At 37.9% G+C, this 19,155-nt stretch overlaps 1 protein-coding gene across 6 annotated transcripts in view; it reads left to right on the forward strand.

Annotated features, from left to right (window-relative positions):
• Positions 1 to 19,155, forward strand: part of MAPK8 (mitogen-activated protein kinase 8) — a 115,697-nt gene that overhangs the window by 89,024 nt on the left and 7,518 nt on the right. For 4 of the 6 annotated variants that reach the window (XM_058029203.1, XM_058029198.1, XM_058029199.1 and 1 more), the window contains exons 2-6: positions 8,737 to 8,903; positions 11,436 to 11,565; positions 12,750 to 12,808; positions 12,923 to 13,061; positions 17,180 to 17,345. In XM_058029203.1, coding sequence (XP_057885186.1) covers positions 8,782 to 8,903; positions 11,436 to 11,565; positions 12,750 to 12,808; positions 12,923 to 13,061; positions 17,180 to 17,345 — 616 coding nt within the window. In that variant the 5' untranslated portion in view covers positions 8,737 to 8,781. Of the gene's footprint in view, positions 1 to 7,743; positions 7,805 to 8,736; positions 8,904 to 11,435; positions 11,566 to 12,749; positions 12,809 to 12,922; positions 13,062 to 17,179; positions 17,346 to 19,155 lie in introns of all 6 variants that reach the window. The other 2 variants (XM_058029201.1, XM_058029202.1) reach the window with 1 other exon arrangement.

Consider the following 19,155-nt stretch of genomic DNA (forward strand, 5'->3'; position numbering starts at 1 on the left):
GTATTTCACAGATAAATGCATGAATTAACAAAAGTAGCACATTCATAATTGGATTCTAAGTTTTCGTAGCTGGGATTAGAAGTTAAAATTAATGTAGTTTTAAAGCATTCAGAAAACTTTTTTCCCAGCTGTTACCCAAATCCTTCCTTCCTCTAATGTTCTATAGCTATTGTCCTCCTGATCACTGATATTTAATTACTATTTTAGGTCACTTGGTATCTGGTATCTTTTGTTTACTGTTGTTCTTGAAAACAATTAAAAAACCATTTAATTTTGTTTTTTGCTGAAACATTTAGCTTTTATATGCTTTTTTTCCCCCCTGCAAAAAGAGATTAAAGAACAAGCATTTCCTCCCACTCCAGAATTGCACTCAGGGCAGGATTCTGCTTCTAAACTTGTGCAGATCTGATTGAGGCACTCTGAGTTATATTCACTGTTTCTGAGTTTATTTTGCTGATGGTTTGCCTCTGTTGCTGTGGCAGTGGTCACTGGATGTGCAGAGAGCTACCATATGAAGGGAAGCCTTTGTGGAATGGTGGGAGTTAGCACAGCTGAAACAGTCTTGTGCCCAGATTAGTAATTTATTCTTTTCCTGTCAATTTCAAGTTATACCTGGTTATGTTTTTTCAAGTACCTGAGTGAGCTGAATGGGCCAGGACACATGATTGTGTGAAAAGGGATCTAGGTAAGGCAACATGGAATGGCATTCCCTAGAATGCAGTGGTTTCAGTCATGGTTTAGGCATGATTATGATTAAACATGTTTTCTGGGTCCAGCAGCAGGCACTTAGATTGCACTTCTGACAGTTAAATCAGATGCTTGAAATAGAACAGTTTGTTGAACTGTTGCTTTACTGAATTTTCACTGATTTCAAATTTTAAGAGCAGTATTTACAAAAACCCAAACCAAATTAAATTGCCAAATAGTGCCCTGCAATAAACCTGAATATTTTAAGCTTTGAAAAACATGCATACCTTGATTTTCTCCCCATTTACCATTCTTTTCTATAATCTTTTCTTTGAAAAAGGATTAAGGAATTGGAAGATCCTTGTCTTATCCTATTATTTCTGAAAAGGAGAGTTTTGCTAAGAATAGTCTTTTAATCTCTTGTCATAACAGCTTCTTTACCAAAATGTAGAGTTATACAAGTTTTCTTTTGTTGAAGTTATTGTGGTTTATGATTTCTGTGACAAAACTGACCTGGAAGACACAACATCTTGTATTATCATATATTATGATAATAGGATTTGTCATGGAACCAATCTGCAGTGGAGTTTCATATGACATTACACTGAAGAAGCTGTAGAGCTGTTCTCCTATCAGATGTAGCACAGCAGAGTTTGCAGAGTGATATTTTTTTCTGTAAATATGGCACTACTCATTCTGATAATGCTTGTTCTAGAAAAATGCTACCTAATAAATTCCTTCATGGTTAATTAAAGTCACAGTCCAGGAGTCAATAAAAAAAGTCAAGAGGAAAGGTTGGATGAGAATCTTCATCATTAGAAATGCCAGTTTTCAGGCTGGTGAGTATTGCATACTGCAGCCTGCCTCATTTACAGCCTCCTGGCATTTGAATCTAAAACCCTCTTTAAAGGGAATGGAACATACTTTTCTAAAACAATCTCTGCTGATGTCTAATGACTTAATAAAACAAGAATATATACGAATATATGGACTCTGCAGTGTATTCTATTGCAAATACATAATTTCACTGTACAACCGCCTGTGATAAGCTTTGTGTCACACGTAGCCTTATCACAAAATGCAGCCCCCTGGAAAACATGTGATACAGAATACCATATTGCAGCAGAGTGCTCTGTAGTGAACTAGATTAGAAGTGATCTCTAACTTGGTAAGAATTATTTAAGTGCTGTTTGCCACAGGTGAGGTTTTTCCAGAGAGGGTGCTCTGGTGTTCCAGAGCAGCTGTGTTGTAGGAGTTGACAGTGAGAAGTGCTGGGAAGTTTTAAGTGTTGCTGTCTTGCTCCTGATTTGGATCACCAGGACTGTGTCTATCACCAAAATCAACGTGAAAGCCTCAGATAAAGTTTGGGCAATTCTTAAGCTTTGTAACTCATGGTGCAACTTTCAGGAGGTTAAAGTATTTATGGTCGTGTCTTTCTCTAGAGATAGCTTCATGTTTAGATTATGTACCTTTAAAGATATTATATTTCAGAAACCTGGCAATCTGGATAGGTGTGTAATAATCACAGATGATGAAGAAATGTGAGGCTTCATTTCCCTGTCACAAACTGGCAGACTCATCTTGCTTAGAGGGGAGAGGGAAATGGCTGAAGGAACGGTAGATAAGCAAGCACAAATTTTCACCTTTTCATGGAGCTGATAGCATGTGTTCACTTGTGCATCTTTCCTTGTCCTCAAGCTACTTTAAGTCTCTGTGTTTTGACTTCTCATTTTTCTGAATCTTAATTTTGTTTAACTTCCCACGTGATGAAGTTAGAGCTGCTGGTGGCTGTAATGTGTGTTTTACCTAATTGGCCAGCAGGCCCTAAACCAAAAGTATGGATAATTTCTTCTATGACCAGCTGCTTTAGTCACAGTTGTAAAAGAAAAATAAAACTGACTAGCTCAAAGGGCCAGAAGTGAATCAGTTACCTGACTGGTTTAGGTAATATGTGTGTGTGTAAGATAAACATACAGCCCATGTGGCATTTTTCCTGTGCTTTATGGCAGTCTCTTTAATTGTCCTGTGCCATTAACAAATAATGCCTTAACTCTTCATGAAATACTATTATATGCATTTTTTTTAGTTTTTTTTTTTGTAGTAAAAGGGCTGTAGTTTGTAGACTAATGGCATTATGGGACAGTGTCTTAGAGTGTAGGGAAATGTGGGTGCAAAAGGAAGAAGGTGAATTAATCCTCTCAATAGGAAATTTACTGATAGAAACCAAAAAATATCTGTTTTGAAAAGAGAATCACTGCAAAACTTACATTGCTTGTAAGCAATTTACTGTGGTGCATTTGTTACTTGGTTCTTCATTATCCTGCCTGTGCAAGGTGTGTGATGTGTTTTATCTGACTATAAAGAATTCAGTTCTCAGATTAATTGAATTTGATGTTAAACAAAGCTAATGTTTTAGTGGTACCAGAAATTATTGGCTTATTTTGGATGTTTTGCAAGAGATGTTTCACAATGTGAGAATTTGCTTTAGAAATGTGCAGTAATATTGATTTTTATATAGAGGGTACTCAGAAGCTGTGAATGCAGGTTCAGCAGTTCAGCTGACCCTTGTTCAGCAGGCAGGATGAGAAAACACTGGTATGTTGTACTTGGTTTGCATAAATGCTTGCTTTGAGCTTCTGAGGGAAATGTGGTGTGGAGGTGCTGACTCTGCCTGTGCTCCATGGGGAGCAGTGTGTGAAATCACTGCTGCACCTTCACTGGTTCTGTCCCTTCCAGCAGTGCCAGGAAATGGCTCTGGAGCAGTGTTTAACAACAGGAGCTGTTTCTTGTGCCTTTCTGCATGTTTGTATGTGATCTTACACTACCTGTTTATAGGCAGTATCAGTATTTTGCTAGTTACAGTCTTAATTTTACTGCTGCCAGTTGGAGGTGTTTCCTTACAGCTAAACAGCGTCTCAGTCATTAGTTACTTCTGACAGTGTATCAGACCGTTCCAAGATACTTGAGAAATGGAAGTGGAAAAGCTCAAGTTCCAGTTGCCTTATACAAAAATCCCTGTCTCCAACTTCAGGTTCCCCTAATTTCAGGTTCAGCTGTTAATATTTTGGCACTGGTGACTGCACCTGTGAGTGATTGCTATTTCAGGCTGAATTGAATGTATTTGATGTAATTTGATGCAGGGAATTCCAGCACTGGTGCAGAAGACATCATGTTGAAAATTAGCTGTTTGCGCTCATGCCTTATTTTGTTATTAACTTTTTATTGTGAGTTTTGAAACCATTTGGGGTGAGATTCCCAAAATAGCACAATCTTTAGTGGAAACATTTACTTCTGATTAGATGCTATAGTATTGATCAGAGAGATCTGACAGGAGAAGCACTGGAGAATCAAGTTCCTATCTATATGACTGACTGTGCAGATACAATCCCTGGGGCTTCCTGCTTCAGTGACACCACAGAACGTGTCTGTCCTCAGTGTCAGTGAAATTGGCTTTTTCACCAGAGGGTGAGTAACAGCCTGAAAAGGAAAAACTCAAGGGGCTGCATTTGCCAGCAGCTGCTGCTGGAAGCTCTGCTTGGGAAATAAGAATGTTCCTCTTGCCTGGCTGTCAGGAATAATTCCCCTCTCCTGTCCCTCCCTTCAGAGCAAACAAGGAAGCTCCCAGTGTTAGTGGTGGTTGGGGATCAGGCTGTTAACCTGTGCTCTACCCAGGTGCTGCAGCTGCTGGCACAGCCCCTTTGTGGGCTGACTGAAGTGACTGAAAAAAGCAGCAGGTCACTTGAATTAAGATGAAAAACAGAACATGCATTTTTTGCATGGATAAAAAAAGATAGATCCTTTTTTTGCGTGTGTATTTTCTTTCTATGATTTCTAGTCTGTCTCTGAGCTGGAAGCTGGCTTTCAGTAGATATGAAATTTTATTGACTTCTTTTGCCCCCTTCTATTGTAGTTTATTAAGTACATAAATATTAGGGTGGGGAAGATTTAAAATGCAGGAAGCTTGCTAAGTGTAATTCAGATTAAAAAGAAAAAGTTGCTGATTTTTTTTTCCATGAAGAAGTTTACTCCTTTCCTGCCCCTCAAATTCTACTACAGCATTATAAAGGGTAAAAGTTCACCTGTTTTTGTAAGAGGAAAAAATAGAGGGCTGAACATGGAATCTGTTGAAGAATTTTTGCTAAATTGAGTAGCATTTATCAGTACCTCTAGTGTTTCCCTGGAGCATCCTCAGTTCATCCTCAAGGCTGGATTCTAATCTCCTGCATCATCCTCATTGCATGTGTTACAGATGGGGTTAAAAACTGCCCAGATGTTCCTCTACTAATTCAGGCTCTGCTTTGTTGTTATTTTTATTTTCATGTTCTCCTTGGTAAATTTTAAATAAATATTTCTGTTTTGAATCAGGATCTGGAAAAACTCCACAGTCACTACTAATCAGGGTGAAAACTCTGAGGACCTTGTGGCTCTTGAGGCCCTTTATGCTATTTATGTACTTATATCTGGAGCTGAGCATTGCAAGAAAGCTCCCTCTATGAAAGATAATAGGATTACTTGTCTGTTTCAAACAGAACTGGAGTCTGGGCAAAGACATCAGTTGTGAAGACTAAAATCAGATTATCAGACACTGTGAACCTGTGCTGTTTAAGTAGTAGGTACCTCCTTGTTATAAAAGGGCCTCCAGGTGACTTTTGGAGTGCATTATTAAGTTCAGTTGATTGCAATTACCTTCAAATAGATTATCATCTGTTCTATGGAAACTGTAGTAGGGTGACTACTGGCCAAGAAAAGACTGCTGGAGTGGAGAAGGGGGTGGTTTATTTCCCTGTATGTTCTCCCCTTCTAGTAAACTCCTCAATTACACTATCTTAATAAGTGAGGTGGCAGACATATATGAAGACAACTGTATCTAGTTTCCTAGATGACTGGAAAGTCATCATGTGATGCAGCTGGAGCATGTTGTTAGTCACTGTATGAGCCTGCAAACTGCAACATTAAATTATGGCAAAGGTTGCATTCATATTAGTGGATTTAGTCCATTGTTTATTAATTTAGGACACTACATAGTTGTTCCCTGTTAAATTTTACTGAGGACAGTTAGATTAACAGAGAGGGCTCTATATCCCTGAGATATATCAATCTGGCAACAATGTTTGCCAAACCAATGAAGTAATTCCTTGATTTAAACAGCCCATATTACATTTTATTAAGATTCATTTGCTGTTGTGTACTCAGGAATATTTTGCTTTATATCCAAATTTATTTGTCTATACTGAGCCTGTCATCTTTTCTGAAATTACCATCTTCAGTGGAGAAAGCCATCTGTTTATTGTTGAATACTCAACAGGTTCTGGGAAATGAAGTAATTGGCTTTGAATTCTCCTTGTATAAAAGGCTATAAAAAATATAGCTGTCCTAAAGTGTAAAAAAAATTAAATGTGCCTTACATTTCATGTGTTTGAGCGAACTGGGGTGACACTACCTTATTCTGTTTGAACAGTAGGCAAGTCATAACATAGAAGTCTAAATGTGCCCTTGTCATGTTTATGCAGGTTTCCCCAGCCTCAGTACTTCTTTTCCTGGTGATCACTGAGATCTAGTGTTCACTTTTGCTTTACAGAATCTGTAACAAGTGAAGTTTGACTTCTTGGTGGACAAAAGATACATTAAAATGTAGTTATTTTAAGAAATGTACCTGCACTGTCCTTCCGACCCAAGCTATACAAGAATCACTCCAGTATATTTGTGGTTTTGTTTAATAGTTGCAAGCAGAGATCAGAGCTGTTGACTTTCAGTTTGTGCTGTGCCTCCTGTGCTGTGAGTGGTGTGAGCAGGCAGGGCTCTGTGTAATGCAGGTGTGCAGGAGCTGAGGGGAGAGGCACTGCCAGGGCACAGCAGCTGGAGGCCTCCTTAAACACATGGCAGCATTAGGAGTGGTTCAGGCAGCTGGAGGTTGTTCAGCTTAAAACCATCTGATCTGTGAAAGTCATGCAAGTCCTAGAGTCATCAGTGAGAATATTCCACTTTAGAGTAAGCTTCAGGCTTTTAGACATCTTTTGCATTTGTAATGGTTTAGTAATATCTTGCTGCAGTTTTCACCCAGCTAATGTTAACTCCTTTATCCAAATGTTCTATCTGCATTAATATTTAACAGAGCTGGAAGTATTGCAAAATGCGACATTCAGTTTCGAGGGCAACATGGACAAACAAAACATTAAAACTGTAATTTCCTCTGAGACTAACTGAATGAGCTATGAAGTTACCTTTAGAAACAGTTCTTCTGTTTTCTCAATTTGAGCCTTTGAAGCAAGTGTATGTGAAAACTAGGCTGTGTTTGAACTATCCATTTAGCAGCTATCCAGATATCTTTAGACATGACAGCTGAAAATTAGACAAGCATTCAAAAACACATGATGCATACAAATCAGCTATGTGTAAACTGTATTTTCACAAAGAAATTAAGTAAGAGTCATTAATGCAAGAGCTTTATATACACTGTCCATTTGTTTTGCATTCAGTAGCAAACTGGCATGTACTGGAAGAACTGTTGGATTTTTCTAGGTCAACCACAGATTCCTACAGAACATTCATTTTCATGGTGTTAGATGCCTTCTAATATCTAACACCATGAAAATGAGTTATTGACTCATCATTGATAGGTAGCTTATGTTGTTATATTATGTTGATTATATTGCTATTTAATGTATTAATACGTGTGATTGTTTTATTTTTAAATTGCCTTCTTCCATTTCTGCATCTCTGACTGTCACAGTTTTCATTTTTTGTCAGTCCTACTTCAGAGCAGCTCCTGTAGTAATCTTTCACTGTAGAACAGTTGTGCCAGCACATGTAGACAGATCACTGTTAGTTGGTGTTTGTGTTGTACCTCAGACATGTCTCGTCCCTGAGACTGTTTGCTGGCTTAGCATCCAAAGTTTCTTCCAAGACTTAGCCCACTTGATCCTTGCTTGTTAGGAAAGGATTGCTTTAGAAGTCATGATCATGAAAATCAAGTCTGATTTAATGCGAATCTTGTAATTAATGGTGGCTGTTCCCATCTCTGGTTTTTCTCATTTCTTCTGTTTATTGTATTTCAAGGTACTGGGATATGAAAATATCTTGTCAGCTGTACTTCTTCACTGAAGTAGAAATAAGCTGAGTATGTATGATTTCTTGCATAAAAGGATACTCTTAGAGGAAGAGATGATGATTTATAGCATAGGATGAATCCTGGCTTTTCATGTTGTGTTTTCCAATTAAGGTAGAAACAAAATGTGCAAGGAGAAATGGCTTTTCTGAGAATTGGCTCCATGTCTTCTGAAGCACTGAGTAAATCTGTTTTATGCTAGGAGAGCATGCATTTAAAATGAAGAGAGAGACTGTACCTCTTGCTGTCACAGTACAGATTGACAATTTTTGATGAACACTGTGTAGGGCTGCAGAGAAGGGAATGAAAATTTAACAGCAAGTTAAATTCTCCTTCCTCACTTTGGGATATCTCTCCCGCCTTTCTTGTGTTATTAGTAAAAATAAACAATGAGTTCTTTTAAATACTGCTGTGATTATTACTTTTTCCTCATGAAAGATGTCTGACAAGGCCAGTTTTCCTTTTCTGGCTTCAATTGACTGTGTATGTTTCCACATCAGTGTCAGGTATCCCTGCTGGTTGTGACCAAGAGTATTTTAATGATTGCAATGTCTGGAAGACTTGTTCATGTTCCGTCACTCTTTTATTTATGGAATTATGCCATAATTCAGGTGGAATGGGGTCTCTGGAGAGCATCTGGCCCAGGCCCTGCTCCCGTGCTGTACATGTGTGTATGGAGGGATTGGTAGGACTCTTAAAGCTCTCTGGATGCTGTGGAGCTTCCTGCCTTTTGATCTTCTGTCATTTCCATCTCAGATTTTTTTATCATCCATTACAGCATTTCAAACACCTGCCATCTTACTCCTGCAGTCACTAGAAATAACTTAAATGTGAGCTTGGGATTTATTTGGGAAGTGTCTTGTGTGTCTTAAAAGAAGTTTTGCCTTATGTCAGGTTCCATACAGTTGTGAAATCTTAGTTTTTCCAATTTTATGTCTTCATAGGCCAGAAGCAAAATTTGGATGAAGTGAAGTAACCAAGTTGCCGTCATGAGCAGGAGCAAGCGTGACAACAATTTTTACAGTGTTGAAATTGGAGACTCAACTTTCACCGTATTGAAACGGTATCAGAATTTGAAACCAATAGGATCAGGAGCACAAGGGATAGTATGGTAAGGTTTCTTTAAAATTTAAATGTACCTTTAGGTTTCCTTAACATCGTTTTTTGAGTGTTGAATGTTACAGAGCCAGGAGTGTGGAGAATTACCTTTTACAGGCAAAACAGCAATGGTAACTGATGACCATTTTACCTCAGCAAGGGCTTGCTGTTGCTTTTTGACCTGTTCAACTTTGGAATTGATGCCCTTCTGTGCAAGTTCAGCCAGTTGTGCTGAGTCCTGTAAATTAATGGGGAAAAAAGAAATTGGATAAAGAAACTAATCCTAATCCTAAACCACGCTGCTTGCAGTGAAACAAAAGGCAGAAATACTCTGTATAATATTTGCTGCTTGTAAATGTTTGCACTACTTGAAATGTCTTGATAGGGGTCTGTGTCGCAATCTGAGTAGTCCTTGATACCAATGAGTGAGCATTTGGGATACTGGCTGTCATATGGAAGTGCCTGATGCAGTTTGGGAAATTATGACCCGACAATGTCATTCTTTGAATAAGAGCTCTGCTGTGTCGACTGAAAAGTGTCCAGTTGATTTAAGTTGTTGACAACTAGCTGCTTGTAGGCACTGTGTCCTGTGCATTGGTATTGTCTCAAAGAGAAATGTGGGCTTAACCTTCCTGGAAGCTTTTTTGAATGTTTGAAAAGGATGCAAATATCACAGGACCTAGCCAATTTTTCAGTTTATTGTAACTCTTAAGATGTTAACCAGGTACATAAAAATACAAAAACATAAAGGAAGAGAAAGGGGAGAGTGTAATCTCAGTTCTGTCACCTCTTTACTACCTTGATCTTGTTCTTGATCAGTGTAAAGAGAATACTTGATATAGGTGGGTTTTTAATTCATGTTTGTATTTTAGCAGGATTAATAAAACAGTGTGAAAAGTGTAAATGTAAGTTTGAAGAAAAACCACTAGAAAGTTGTTTTTGAAATGGTAACTTCTGGCATTAAGATTACTGGTATTAACTAGCAGCAACAAAGTAACTGAACTGAATTTTGTTTGCATGTGTGTTAGCAGACTGAGGATGTAGACAGTTGCCTGACTAGTTTGTTTAGTTGCTATGGAAATGCCAGTAAAGGCTTTAGATATTATTACTGTCCTTCTGATGGCCAGTCATATGTTAATTACTGCCTGTTTTCCAAATTTGTTGCCCTTCCTAGAGCAGAGATCCCAAAGCTGACCATGTAGTTACTCTAAGACCATTCTGTAGTTCCTGCTAGTGGTGTAATTGAGGCCTTTTTAGTTAAATTGCAGCAGCTTTCCCTGATGAGGACTGTGGTTAAATCTTGCTCATGTGTCTCCATACAGTGCAGTTCTTTGGATTGGAATTTTTGTTGTCCGTGGTCATGGTTTGTATTTGTTTCTTTTTTGTTGTTATTGTAACTGATCCTACTTGATTAGGAGGAATATTAAGTAGATGGCCTGATACTGAAATAGGCTCTAGGCTTCTATTATGTACAGGGAATGCAGAAGTTTAAGTGCTAGAACAGAAGTCCTATGTTGGCCACCTTTCCTAAAATAATCCTTATCTTTGGGGCAGGTGGGGGAATTCCAGTTACAGTGGAAAATGTACATCAAAGAAAGTTACCAGTACATGTTGTTCCCATTCTTTTTCTTTAGTAGTGTCTAGAGGTTTTGTTGATGATAAATGACAAATCATTCAAGCTCACATGCATACAATCCACTTCTTAAAGTAGTGAGTTGGATTTAATAGATCCTACTGTTTACTGGCAGATATTCTTCATTAGATTGGAGTACCATTCTTGAGAAGAGACAAGAAAATAATATTTTCTCTATTGAGACTTTTAGTAACTGATAAATATTTCCCGAGTCTGCATGGCAGTCATCTGTTATATTAGCTCTTACAGGAAAAACAAGCCATGCCTTCCTGTCATGGAAATGTGATATGTAAGGGAGTTGTCTCCAATAACAGTTCATCAGTTAAACAGCCTCTGTCACTGAATCGTATGACAATGTTGGCATTAGTCTGTAAACAAAGTGTTGGGGTTTTTTTCAACAAGTTAAAGCCAGTGACATCTAGAGGTTAAAGCTTTCTTAGCATTTTTTTTGTCTTGACTTTGATGCTGTCATTGTCATCAAGATATTAAGCAAATACATAATTTAAAGCATGGGGCCTTTTTATAACCTACTTTTCCTGCCTTCTTCCTTTTAGTGTGAAGATTTTATGTAAAATTGATGTGCCTTTTATGTTTGAAGTGTTTTGGATCTTTTGTAGATGGTCTGTTCTCGAGTGCCAGTGAGTGGCAAGAACTCAGTATCTTTGGAAGGAGAAACACTGCATTATATTGTAGAGATTGTCATGTGTTAATGCTCTGAAGCTGGGAAATATTTTTAAGTTTTGAATCACTTAACATACAAGAGCACTTTGCTCTATCACGTCCTAAAGCTGGATAACACTGAAAATTTGGGGTTTCTGCAGACATGGTACAAATTAGCTGAAAATGTTTGCAACTGCCACAGCTTAAAGGACCTTGACACTAGAGATGTAATAATGTTATTTTTAATTACAGTGCAGCTTATGATGCCATCCTGGAGCGGAATGTTGCAATCAAGAAGTTAAGTCGACCGTTTCAGAACCAAACCCATGCTAAAAGAGCCTACAGAGAGCTTGTTCTTATGAAGTGTGTTAATCACAAAAACGTGAGTGTAGTGTCCTCCTTCAGATGTTGAGGAATTAACTGGAAGGTTATCCTTTGTAAAAGTCTGGAAAGTGACTTCAGAGGAGATTTCTGTTGCATGGCTGTATTTCCATGATAAGTACAGAAGAGTCTTGCAGAAGAGCTGGTTTTGACTAGTTTTAATACCTGCCCAGTCTTTAAATACCCCCTTCAAACTCAGCAAGGGACTCAGTGTTATATTGCTAAAATTTACAAGCAGCTGTCAAGTAAGAGTACCATGGCTGGTAAGTGCATCCTGCTGCTAGACACGTAAGAGAAAAAAGAAATAGACTGCTTTTTTTTCTCCCCCTGGTGGATGAATGAGTTTAGAAGCTTATATTGTGACAGCAGTTGCTGTCCAGCATTTATGAAGCTGTGCAGTAGACAAGATCACAGAAATTGGAAGCAAATAGGTGATAAATTCATTGGAGTTGAACTGCAGGAGGCTGATGTTGGCCATTTTCTTCCTTCAAAGTCGGATGTGTGCAGCCTACTTTATCTTCTCTTTTAATCCCCTATCAGGAAGATAAAATTTCTCCTGGCTGCTAGGGAGGGAAAATGTCATAGGAAGCTTGCTCGGTCTTCTGGCTTTTTTGGGAAAATTTTTGTAATTTTACTCACACAGGTGGTTTATATGTGGATTCACTGAAGGATGTTCCACTTAACAGCATAATTTGTATGATGATAAACTATTGCAAGCCTGCCTGATTCTTGATGAGTAGTAGCTTGGCCTCTTTCTGTACATCCTATCCATTCTTAATGCAAAATGTTCTAAAGCATCTGTAAGAACCTGTTTTTCTGTTTGGATGAAGTTGTTTCTTCACCTCTGTCAGTGGCAATGGGGTATCTTTTACGGAGTCTTCATTGGTTTTAATTTTATTATTTCTCATGTACAAAAAAATCTTACCAGGTCGTCAAACTGAAAGTAGGAAGAAGGGGAAGAGTGACTAAGCTACTTAGGTTTTAAGATTTGAATATCATCTTGTTAACACATGGAGTGTCTTTAGATTGTCATTTGTGGAGGAAAAATGCTCCTTTCAAAATCATTTGAGCTTCAGTGTATGCCAGGAGGTTCATATCAGAATAATAGTTACCAGTTTTGAAATGTTGATTCTGCAAGTTTGTTATTGCTGTGGTACAATTACCTTCCTCTCCCCCTCCCTGCAGATAATCGGCCTACTGAATGTGTTCACACCACAAAAATCCCTGGAAGAATTTCAAGATGTGTAAGTCAGATTTGAGCTAAAGCTGAGAATTTATTTTATGAAAAGATGATTAAGAGAGAGAATACAGTCAAATGGCAGTATTATCTGATTATTCTTTTTTTTTTTCTTGGTAAGCTACATAGTGATGGAGCTCATGGATGCAAATCTCTGCCAAGTGATTCAGATGGAGCTGGACCATGAACGAATGTCCTATCTTCTATATCAAATGCTGTGTGGTATCAAACATCTTCATTCAGCTGGGATTATTCATAGGGTAAGCAAACTAAAATGTATCATTTGCATTGCACCTGTTCTGTTTTTTTCTTGAGTATTTAAAAGGTAAAAGAAGTTAGAAATAGAAGCATGAAGGGTGTTTCATAGCCTGTCCCATAGGCAGGGAGAGAAAGCTGAAGGGAAATCACATTTTTTTTCCAGGATAATTCTGGAATGAGCTTTTTGAATGTTTAAATGATTTGGTAACAATCTGCACACTGAAGATTTTTGCAGTGAGTTGCATTACCTCCTCTAATTCTGAATAATATTCTACTTTAGTAGTCATGGCAGGAAAGGATATCTGGAAGTGTCTCTGCCTTTATTGTTTTGGTAACCAAACCTGAAATTCCATCTTTGGAAAGAACTGCCCATTTTATTTCTTCTTTACTAACAGAGTAATAAATAACTATCTGAAATCTCCAGATAAAAACTTGTCATTGGAACTTGAATAATACCTGTGTGTCACAAATCATTCACTCAGATGGTTAACAGGCAAAACTGACTACAGATTTTTAAATGGCATGTGTGTGTTGCAATCTAGTCAAGAAATTTTGAATTTAAGGTTCCTTGTTCAAGTGAGCATCTTGTATGTAATGGTATAGAGATTAAAAATTGCCTGAGATTGTCTGGTTATAACTTCCTGTACACTGCCACAGGAATTGCTATGTTAGGATGCCATTGGGATTGGGGTGTTGAATGGTCTGCAAGCTGGATCTGCAGTCTGACACTTCTGTTCAGTGTGCCATCTTTTCCCCAGGGAAGCAGGGATGATTATTTGAATGGAAAATACAGTTTGAACGGGAAAATGCTGCTTCCTTTTGCTCAGCTAGTTCTAGTACTCATCAGCTGCTTCATTCCAGTGAGGAGCTCAAGGAATGAAGGTGAAACCTTCCTTCTTGCATGCAATTTCACTGAACAGCTGTGTTGGAGGAGATGGGCAGGGGAGGGAGAAGCATTGCCTGCAACCAGGCAATGATGGTTGCTTGGTCTGCTTTTGGGCATTTGAGATAGGTCACTTGGGCCTTCTGCACTGTTCTGGAAATTCTCAGCAAAACTAGATTGTTCCACTTACTGTTGTGGTACCATATTGCCTATGACTGAAAATATGCAGCCTCTGCTGTTCTAATGTCATGTACCTGTAGGTCTGAAATAATGGTTTGCATACAGTTTCACATTTCCTCCTCAATATTTACGTGTGCAGGTTTAATACTGTGTAATTTTCCTAGGTCTTTTTTAGTTTCAGAAAACAGTGTATTGTCTGGATATGCTAGAGTAGGTAAAGTAACAATGTCTCTCTGTGGATCTTAGCTCAAGCTTAAGGGAGCTTCTAAAAGTGTGCTTGCCTCAGGGTGGTTTGTACTCCTCTGAAGTGGGCATTGATCCTGTAGAAGTTGTGGATTAATTTAAACATTTTTACATTTACAGAAAAGAAGTAACTACTTAGGTAGCTGGGCAAGAGTAAAGACAGCTTTGAGGTTAGAATTTCTTCCTTTGTGAATATGGGTTAAGTCTTTGAAATGCTTCCTATCATACAGGGATAAACTATCCTAAGGAAACTAAATACAATTCCTATGTAAATAGCACCATATGTATGCATGAGTGCTTTTAAAGGACATGTGCAGATGCTTTTGAAGGACATTTCACTTGCACGTCTTCCGGGTAGATTTTCAGCTTACAGCTTCTTCTTAGACTTTTTTAGAAGATTGAGGATATTCAGACATAGAGTTACCTGATAAGTTCATTGTGCCTTTTTGCATCAAGATGCAAAGTGTCACAGTTTTGTTTCTCTGTGGAGGAAGCTGGACAAAACCTTGGAGTACAAGGAAGATATCCTGCAAAGGGGTGTGTGTCACACAGACCATGTGGCTGCAGTGGTAACTCTTTGTACTAGAGAATTAAGTGTTTTTTTGATCGCAAGCTAGAGGCATGGAACAAGGCAGAGATCAAACACAAAGAGTTTCATTCAGTTTCATCTTGAAGTCGTAGGGGCAAACTTAGTTGCCATATCAATGGTAAAGATTTGACCATAACTTTGCACTGAATTTAACAGATGTTGGCCAATCAACATTACTGTGTTCCAAACATTTTGCAGAGATGCAGTTTCCAGCCAATATAGAAGTGCACGTTCATTTATATTTCATAGTCTGAGGATGAATGATCAGCATTGCAGAGTTGTGCCTCACTGACTTTCTGAGGGACACAGAGTGGCTCGTTAGTCTCGCATGGAGGCTCTGAAACATTGAATTCTGCCCAATTTTGAGTACTTAACAAGGGGCCTAATTATGGAAGCCCTTCACAAATCTTCTGTTAGAAAGTGAAAAGCCCCCAAGAAGCCATGAATTACCCTCCAGAGATGTCCCTGTCTCCTTTGGCTAATGGGGAGACAGCCATGCAAGAATCTGTTTCTTAAGCACTGACATTTTACATTTTCAAGGTTCAGTGAGAAATTTTTTGCTATAGGTTCTGGTTATATTTATCCATCCTAATTAATTTGATCACTCCTAAATGAGCTTTTTAGTTTCTGTTTATTTAACAGAAGATATATATATATATATAAGAGATGCAGGTTTTGCATCTCTGCATGAATTTTAATGTAGTGTAAGTCAATTCATCATTTTGATCCTAGGCTTCATGACAGCTACATGGTGTTCAGAAATAAGAATGGACAGCATTTGGTAAGCAAAGAGAAGATCTCTTAACATTTTGAGTGCTAATCCTGCTGCTTTGGGGAGGATGAGTGTAGTTAATACCCTGAGCATGTGCCTGGCATTCTGCAGTGAACATCCTGAAAATAATAAGTGTGTAGAAATAAAGCTGATAATACAAAGGAATGTAGCAGAATCTGAAACATGCATATTAAATGGACAGAAGGCCTTATAGAACTTAAATTAATTTGTGGTATTTGAGAATGTTTTAAGCTAAAGTTGTCGGCAGAGTCTTTGTGTGGAAATGCATGTGAATATGTATGTATGCAAGACTTTTACCTAGTCATTAAAATTCTGTTGTACTGGAATTCTTTTTGTTGTTTCCTCTCAATCTTTAATGCAGTTTTCTTAGCATTATGAGGAGATTGCTGAAAGTCATCCAAGTACAAATGAAAACTACATAAATCTGGCAGAAATCAACCTTCAAGTCTTTAAGAAACAATGACAGGGCTACTTACTAAATGCTTACTGCTCAAGGGCTGGAGTTCTCTGTCACATCTCAGGTTTTTCTCTCATTAATCTCAGTAGAGTGTGGAGAGGAAGTATCATAGTCTTATCTGTGTTGTCCTGTGTGCTGTGGATGATTTTATGATTGCAAAGTTATTCTGAAGTTACTCTATAATATTTACTCTGTGATGTTCAGGTGTGTGTAAGATCTTGCTGAGGTGATGACAGAGAAATCCTGTGTAGTGTTTGTATAAATAAATGTTGCAAAGCCACTATTGTCAAGTGGGTTCAAGTATAGAGAATAGTTAACATGTTGCTAACCAAAACAATCTGAAGTCATGTCAGCATTTTCCACTCCAATTCAAGGATTGTGTTAATTTTTGGCAGTTTTTCAATGGTGTCATTTTGGGTTTGGTTGCCAAACTTAATATAAAATCAAGTCATAAATTGGAAACTAAAACCATGTGGGCATGGAGATTTATATTCAGAGAAATATATTGATTCAAAAGAGGTAATGTAACCTCAACTAGCAAATGAACCTTTTACATTCATTATACTTCTAATAATTCTTGTATCAAGATGATGATTGAATCAAGTAATTGTCATGTTACTTGTGTTCTGCACTGTAGTAATAATTATTGTTCCAGTGAGCAGTTTCTAGACCATTCCTGAGACCTAACACTTCTTACTAACCTCAATTTATTTCAGACATTGCTAACATATCTTGTAATGCTGGTTGTATTTTCCTTCTTTAATTGCTATATAAATCTACAAGCACAATAAAGGAATTAATTCTGTAATCTGCTGAATGCACATAAATTGATGCAAGGGGAAAAAAGCTGCAGTTATAGCAATAACCTAGTTGTGTGCGTGGGATTTAATGTTAGCAATATTATCTTTTTAAAATGTGAACCACAGGCTACTTTGTGCTTGTCTTAGCAGTCATCTATGATGTTTCTTTTTAAAGGATTTAAAGCCCAGTAATATAGTAGTAAAGTCAGACTGCACTTTGAAGATTCTTGACTTTGGACTGGCCAGAACTGCAGGAACTAGTTTTATGATGACGCCTTATGTAGTGACTCGTTACTACAGAGCACCAGAGGTCATCCTAGGGATGGGATACAAAGAAAACGGTCAGCAAATATAGTCTTTCTTTGGCATAGCTTTATTTTTTTTTTTTTTTGTTTGGCACACCACATTTTACATGTTAATGTTTTTTTCAAGCTGTAAAAATTTTATAAATTAATCTTGTGACCAAAATGCAGATTCTGGATACACCAATTTGTTTATTCAACTCAACCCATTAGAAATTGTTTGCATTTAATAGGAGAAGAAATTGAGGGCCTTGTTTGTTTAAAATTTTAAATAACTTCCTTGGTAGATTATATGACGTCCAGGAAGAACTGGAAGTATATTTTCTTAATATGTGGTATGTATTTTGATATACCTTCATCTGACTTTATTCCTGGTGAAGAAGAAATTGTAATTCTTCAGTAGATATGTGTACTAAATTCGTTGCTAAATAACTGTATTGGGTATGGCCTTTCAGGGGATAGGTAGCATAAAGTCTACTGAGGAACAAACAAGTTAAGATTACCTACTATAGCATTGCTTCTTATTAAAATCAGCCTCCTTTAAGCCATTTGCACTAAGTTCTTAATGTTGCTGAAGTAAATCTCAATAATATACTTGAGACAAGCGTGCAGACAATGTGTCAAGATGACAGTACATGCATCATAGATTCTTGAGGTCCATGACAAATTCCAGGGGAATTTTACTTTGCATACACTTCCTCCTGACCATACTCACTCTGTGACCAGTTTGCCTCTCAGGAAAATAAAAAAAGATCTGTCATTTGAGAGAAACACATCATCAAATACATTGCACCTGCAAGGAAACAGCTCTGGTACCCATTAGGAGAGCCAAGTGTGCTGTCATTGCTGACGCTCCATTGGAGTGGCCTGGTTCTGCTGCCATTTCACTGCTGTGCTGTCCCTGTGCTCAGGCAGCTCCCTGCTTTCACTTGTCACCACCTCAGGCTGGCAGTGCCCACAGGTCACCCTGTGTGTCTCAAACTCTGCTGGCCAGGCCTCCATGGAGGCCCTGAGCTGTCTCCTGGGGGTGTGAGGTGTGGCTCCTCACCTACTGACACAACTGGGGCTTGCTCTGCTTTTCAGCATTCCTAACACAGTCTGCAAACCTGCATGGCAACTGCATACCATTGCAGCAAGGGACTTCAGGCTGTCTGTGAATGGTGCTAGCAATGAAAAAAGCCAGCTCAGAGGAATCAGAGTAGACCTCTGTTGCAAGACTGAGATATTTATTTGTTTGGATTGTTAGTGTGCATGACAGAACCTACATTTCTTCTTCGCTAGTCTTCTGTGAAAGTATTCACAGTATCATTGGTTCAGCTTGCTACAAAATCAGAGAACTGTAATTAGACAGGTTTTTGTTTGATTATAGAAAGCAATAAGTCAAAACACCACAAAACATCTGGAGTTTGGTTTTGTAGGGATACCAGAAGCATGGTAACTTTATCGTGTTGGACACAAGCTAATTACAAGAGATTTGGGTATATTTTGGGTTGTGATGGCAGCAGGTTGTTTGCAGATCAAAAAGTCAACATTCAGAATTTTATTTAAAAAGTCAAATGCAAAACTTGGCTTCTTTGGGTCTCTAAGCCAAATAATATGTACTTAAGTATTTGAAAAAAAAGTTTTTAAAGGAAAAAGAGCACTAAACTAAGCTGTTGGTAATATTTTTTTAAATGAGCAAGGCCCTTAATTTTGACCTATTAATATGCACAACTTTGATCTCCTATCATATTATCTAGATACTATTTTAGAGGAACTTTAATAAATAAAGGAGAAGAAATATTGAAAAATAAGAAGCAATATTGTTTGCTTGACATTGTTGAGCTCCTTCAGAACATTCACATATAAT

The sequence above is a fragment of the Melospiza georgiana genome, chromosome 8 (assembly GCF_028018845.1).
Source record: "Melospiza georgiana isolate bMelGeo1 chromosome 8, bMelGeo1.pri, whole genome shotgun sequence".
NCBI lineage: Eukaryota > Metazoa > Chordata > Aves > Passeriformes > Passerellidae > Melospiza > Melospiza georgiana.